Source organism: Glycine soja, chromosome 1 (assembly GCF_004193775.1).
Source record: "Glycine soja cultivar W05 chromosome 1, ASM419377v2, whole genome shotgun sequence".
NCBI classification, from domain to species: Eukaryota; Viridiplantae; Streptophyta; class Magnoliopsida; order Fabales; family Fabaceae; genus Glycine; species Glycine soja.
In genome coordinates, this window is record NC_041002.1 from 44,865,882 (window position 1) to 44,872,343 (window position 6,462).

Here is a 6,462-nt window from a genome sequence, read left to right on the forward strand (position 1 = left end):
TAATATTGTATTATTTGGACTAAATTATACTTTTATTCCTTTATTCAATTTTTTTATATTAAATTTTATCTTTTATGTTTTCAAAAAATTTATTTTGATTCTTTGTCTTTCAAATTTGATTCAATTTAATCTTTTCATTAACTTAACATATCATTAGTATTTTTCATTTTGTGATGGTTATAAAACATACTTCACAATAATTTATACTACTAGTAAGATAAAAGACTAAAATGACTCAAATTTGAAAGTTATAGAATCAAAATAATTCAAATTTAAAACTTAAAAGATCATAAGAAAGTATAGTAGAAACTCTTAAAATTAATACTTGGTAAATTAATAAACTCTCTAAAATAATAAATTTGTCTGGTCCCAACTTAGGCTAATGTAAAAAATTGAAAAACTCGATAAAATAATAAGATAATAATTTTTCATGAGATCCTTTTATAATTTTTGGTCCCAAGAAAATCATAAATTAATAATTTATAGAAACTGAAAAAAATATATTACACTCTATTGAAATATGAAATATGATTCAGTAATTGCCCGTTTTTCTTTAAAGTTCAAGTCTATTTGCAATACCTTTTAAATGAGAAGCCATCTTGTGAGATATGATTTGAATACTCTAACACATTGATGTAATTTATATATGCCAAACTTACTCATTTGAGTCCTAATGCAATGTAATTCTAAGAGACATAGACTAATTTACCTTTTTGTTTGATATGTACAGTATAGTTATTTAAAAACTCTTTAAATTAATAATTATTAATTTATCGATAAATTAATAACTCTCTAAATTAATAAATTTCTCAGATCCTGATATTATTAATTTATAAAGTTTTAACTCTAATAGACTTAACTGTTTTTTACTATAATATTAATATAAGGTATTTATTATTGAAAGACATGACTTATCATTGTTAGAGTTTACAAACACATACAAAATTAGAAATCTTCATCCAACAAGATTAATATCATATCCAATATCAGACTTCAAACTCTAAACCACTTGTACCAACTAATATAGATAACATTTTCAGAATTGAATCACTTCCACAATTAGTGTCAATCGGATCACTGGATCATATTTATAAAACCACTTTAAATCATATTGAAAATTTCATTATTAAAATTCTTACTTATAAATTAAACAATTTATAGGATGTATTATACTAATATAAAATTTTAATTGAAGTATATTATTTTTTTTTAAAATACTATATTGTCACCCAAGCATTTATTGTTATATAATTAAAAATAAAATAATTTCTAATTAGTAGGTAATACTAAAAATTTTCCCACACATGCAGGCGCACTAGAACACATATATAATTTATTTCATGCTTAGCACACATATAACTTAAAATTACATGAATATATTTAACTTATCAAATATATATCTTCACAAGAAAGTATTGCAGCAGTTTATACTAAACAGAATTTTCATCAACAATCCTGAACAGGGAAGAAAGCCATCAAAAGCCTAGGTAATTTTGATCAAATATGACATGGAAATTAACTCATCAAGAATCTGCGTTGTTGATCACAACTTCAAATAGTGAACTAAATCCAACTAGCTAACTACATATTTAATACTACGAACACTAGTGACATTCAAGCTATTAATGTTCACTTTACACAATTCACTTGGACAATAACCTATAACTATAAAAGCATGTAAATAACAAAAACAATGGCATTGCTTCAGAGTACAGATGAGGGGTCATTAATAGTTTAATACTGTCTGAATGTAAGATTGAGGCGACCAGGACAAAGACAAGTATCTCTCAACAATTCCTTTGGGGCTGAATTTGGTAAGACTGATGACACACCATGGAAAACATGTCGAGATTCACCACCAAATATCAACACATCTCCTGATTCTAGCAATACACTATCTGCCTTCTCTACATTCCTCTCATCCCCATAAAGAAATTCTGCTGAATCGCCAATAGAGAAGGACACAACAGGCAACCCTTTTCGGAGACTTTCTCTGCTTTCATCGTTATCCTGCACCGAGTAGTTTCATGATAGAAGCATGAGAGTTTGTCCATGTTATCAAAGAATGGCTAACAAAATAAATGGATGAGACATTAGATACTCGATAAAACAGCATTCATTTATGCCAGAAGCATAAGACAGTAGCTTAATGCTTCAGTACTCAGCAATCTGCAGATACACCAATGTGACAATCACCACACTGACTAGAACAACCAAATATCATATCAAGATTTCAACCAAAATGTTCAACAAATGTCCTTTCCATTTTATATAAAAAACAAAAAAAAAGGAATGCCACAAGTGAAAATTAGGAATGTTGGAAGAGAAGAATTTATCAGATATCTATGATATCTTTTCAACTTTCTTGGGACACGTCTACAATATCCAAATATTTATGAGTTCTTTCTCGCATTGAAAATGCAAACCATGGTAGTGTAGGAAGTAAAGGAGCTGACCTGATGGAGACCAAGCTTTCCATTGTTTGTATAAAAATTGACAATGCATATATCAGGAGTCATTGAAGGAAGTTCGTCCTCCACTTTGAATACTCTATTTTCCTTTTTAATTATAGAATGTGCTTCTTGGATTGCTCTTATAACCAGTTGACTGAAGTGATAGGGAATACTCGGTGGCTTGCTACCATCAATCACCCGTTTCTTTCCATATTTATAAGACTGAGGATTCCAGTCCATACCAAGACACATCATCTTCAATCGAAGTTTCGCTCCATTTGCATAACCCGGTTGATAGAATCCTCCAGGACCAAGACCAAGTTCTCGACAAACTTTCACTATTTCCACCTAAAATTATAGAACAAATAAAGTAAAAGAATTATATAAGAAATGAATCAAAACTTTTCAACCAAATGCAATGAAGATATGGTGCAACATTCAGGATACATAGGGGCAAACTTTTATAAATGAAATGCATTATGCTACAATCCAATAGCAGACAATAGAGAGAATTGGTTGCAACCTATGTATCATTCTATACATAATTAGCTAATTTTCTAATATGCCTACTCTTAATGTCGTAGTAATTGCTGTCAAGGTTGTCAAACTCCTCCTGATTCTGAAAATGGATAATTGTTTGTGTAATACATTTTAGTCCTAGTAAATCTTACATTTACATTGGCTTCAAAAACAACACGTGAGCAGCATAAAACACTGCCACTGCGAGGTCAATTGAGGACAAAATTTACATTTGATTTCAAACTCACTAACTTCATGATTCAACAGTTTATACAAGTTTAGCATGTTTGTTGAAGTTTATCCAGGAAAGAGTTTAACAGCAAGCTAACTCATTTCCTCTACCTAAAATTGTATATTCATAAGAGTCTACAAGTTAACTCTGGTTGACAGCAATGGTTGCTGCAATATAATATTCATCATAAATTGCAGTTTCTACTTTTGCAATACTACAAATGCCATTTAAAGAGTATTGAAAAATTGTACATCTTACATACCGAAGAAAGTGAAAATCAAGTACCTGTTCATCAAGAGTTATATAATTTTTCAAGAGAACCATTCCAGGCCTCAATATCCCCCCTTTTATCTTTTCCTCCTGCATTTCAATGCAGCTTTTTTCATTGTCTCCCGGCAATGTAGCTCCTATTAAAGCAGGATTTCTTCTTCCAGAAAAGCAGATGTCAAATGGCTTGGACATTGGCGAACCAACTGAAGCATCCAACTTGTTACCAACTGCATCATAGTTTGAATTGTTGGGGCTATTATAAGGCCTATTCACAGATGCAGGTTTCTTCTTCCAAAAATTACTACCTTGAGGCAATTCATTATCAAAGTTTGAATTGCTGGCGCTATTATAAGTTCTATTGACAGATGCAGATTTGTTCTTCCAGGAATTACTACCTTGAGGCGATTTATCATTGGAGGTTGTCAACATAGAATTTGAAAATTTCGTAGTAGTAGTTGTTGGTGTTGATTTTAAATGATTAGAACTAGACGTGAATTCAGAGTGTTTATCAACAAATGGTGTGCAACCAGGGAACCAAGGTACTGAATGCTTCTTCTCATTCTTTCTATTCAGCGATGTACGAATACTGCCAAACATTATAAATCCTTCGTTGTCATCAGGTGTATCTGCCAATGGCCCATCAACCATAACCTGCTGCATTTGAATCATGGAAATTAAAATAAACAAAAAAAAAAGGTTGCTGTGAACTAAATTATTAAAATTTAATCTTAAGTGCAGCACATAAAGCCTAATACAAATTTTATTGAATCCTACAAGCCACAGCCAAATTAAGGTAAAATAGAATCTCCGTCACATTATAACTTCAAAGAAAAAATTGATATCAAATGCATACAAACTAATTAAAAGAGGTGTCATCGTGTCAAACACTTTTTGAAACCGACACATGTTAACATTTATTCGTTTGATACTTCTTATTGGGTGTCTAGTTTAAAAATTATATTTATAGACTTGAAAAACATAAAAAATTAATTTTAAAAATACAAATATATCACTTTTCTTAATAGACATTAGTGGTGTCTTCATTTTTATATGTGGTGTCTCCACATCTTATATCTTAGACATTAGTCAATGTCATGTTTGGTGTCCATATTAGAGTTCAGGCTTTATTGCTCTCCATTCTCTCTCCCCATTTTACTTTATCTCACTTCCCTCGCTAGTCTCTCTTCTAGCTTTCTTTGTCACTCTTCACTCTACATTCTACATTTTCCTAGCTTTCCTCTCCTTTACCGTTATCTCTCTTAAATTAAAAGAAATTCAACTTATATTTTATAATTTTAAAACACACATTGTAAAGTGTAAAATTTTAATTTTAAAATAGTTTTGAGCCGGAAAAAGAAATCTGAGAAGCATTTAAACATAGACCAAGAAAAAAAAATTGCGTCAATAAGAAAACTTGGCTCTGCTACAATAACGCAAATAATTATTTAACAAAAAAAAAGAGGTGGAGTCATACATTGTCTTTGCGAACAGCACAATCTGCAACCGCTGACGATGATTCTGAAAGTGAAGACTCGGTGTTTGAATTGACAACTTTGCCCATTTTGTTCGATACGGTAAACTTAGAAGAGATTTGAGATTGGAGGAAAGTATGGCGGCGAAACGATGTGAATGGAGGATGAAACAACCACGTACTAAGAGGTAGAGTGCGAGAAGCAAGCATGGTTGCTAATTATAAGAACAAATATATATGATTCATCCATCAATCAAGGTTTGTTAATTAAAGATAAAGTCAAGATTCGGGGATTGGATTTGATTCCTAGGAGATGTTGTATTTCGATAAACCCAACAATTGATTAATTGAGGTGGTCAATATCGATTATTGGGAAAAGATAAGGTTTGTTATATACGCATTTAATGAATATTATCATAATATTCGTAGTATGTGAGTGTACTTGTTGATCTTAAAAGTGGAACTGAGTTTGAGAAAGTGGTGATTGTAACCGAAGTGACAATGAAGAATACTAACCGCTTAGATTCTGCTTAGATACTCCGTTCAAACCTGAAAACGCCTTTCAAAATTAAAAATTGGAGATTTTAAAAAGCTGGTTTTATTTGTTAATTCCTTTTCAATTTAGAGCGCAATTTAAAAGAGATTAAAAATAATAATAGATTTAATAAAAGTGATTAATGTGTTATTAAAGTTTTTTTTATCAATAAATAGTAATAGTTAATTTTGTTAGAATATTAATGGGAGAGTCTTGAACATGGGACCTCTCTTTTCTTTTTTCTTCCTTCAATCACCTTAACAACCATATAAGTCTTACTAATTAGTTATTAAAGTAATCAATAATTACAACTTAAGTGTGTGAATAAACTAGCGTAGAATTCTTACCGTTATACTTAATTCCAAGTGGTCTCTACACAAAAAGGTAACAAAAAAAAAACTTAATAGTATATTAAACTATATATAAGTAATAACTATTTTTATTCCGTTACTCCTATTTCATTTTAGATTTAAGCCAATTGAATTTTTATATCAAAATAAGAATTCTCAAGTGTACGAGAAAAAAAGGAAGAATTATGAGCCCATGAAATGGAATCCAATTAGAATTAGAATAAAGAGTGGTACTCGGTGCACCAATATAATGGAATTATAATTAAAAATAATTTAAATTTGTTACTTACAAAAAATATTTAAATAAAAATTTTCCATAACTAAAATTTGTTATAAAAATATTGAAACATAATTTTTAGTTGTACAATAAATCTGTTAGTTATAAAAATTATGAATCCAAAATTTAAAATTTAAAATACGATAAGATTTTTAGTTTAAGATAATAATCGAAATCAAATTTAAAAATCTATTTGATTTAATAGTTATAAAAAATATTGAAAGCAAAATTTAAAATTTAAAATATGATAAGATTGTTAGTTTAAGATAATGATTGAAATCAAATTTAAAAATATATTTGATTTAGTATTTATAAAAAATATTGAAATTAAAATTTAAAATTTAAAATATGATAA

The 6,462-nt window shown here is 29.4% G+C and overlaps 1 protein-coding gene across 1 annotated transcript; it reads right to left on the reverse strand.

The window, feature by feature from the left end:
* Positions 1 to 1,462: 1,462 nt before the first annotated feature.
* Positions 1,463 to 5,291, reverse strand: LOC114416725. Its single transcript, XM_028381709.1, has 4 exons — positions 4,949 to 5,291; positions 3,490 to 4,125; positions 2,457 to 2,801; positions 1,463 to 2,010 (listed from the first exon to the last, which is right to left on the reverse strand). Exons 1-4 carry the CDS (start codon positions 5,153 to 5,155, stop codon positions 1,735 to 1,737), a joined length of 1,464 nt encoding a protein of 487 aa, XP_028237510.1. The 5' UTR covers positions 5,156 to 5,291; the 3' UTR covers positions 1,463 to 1,734.
* Positions 5,292 to 6,462: the final 1,171 nt, after the last annotated feature.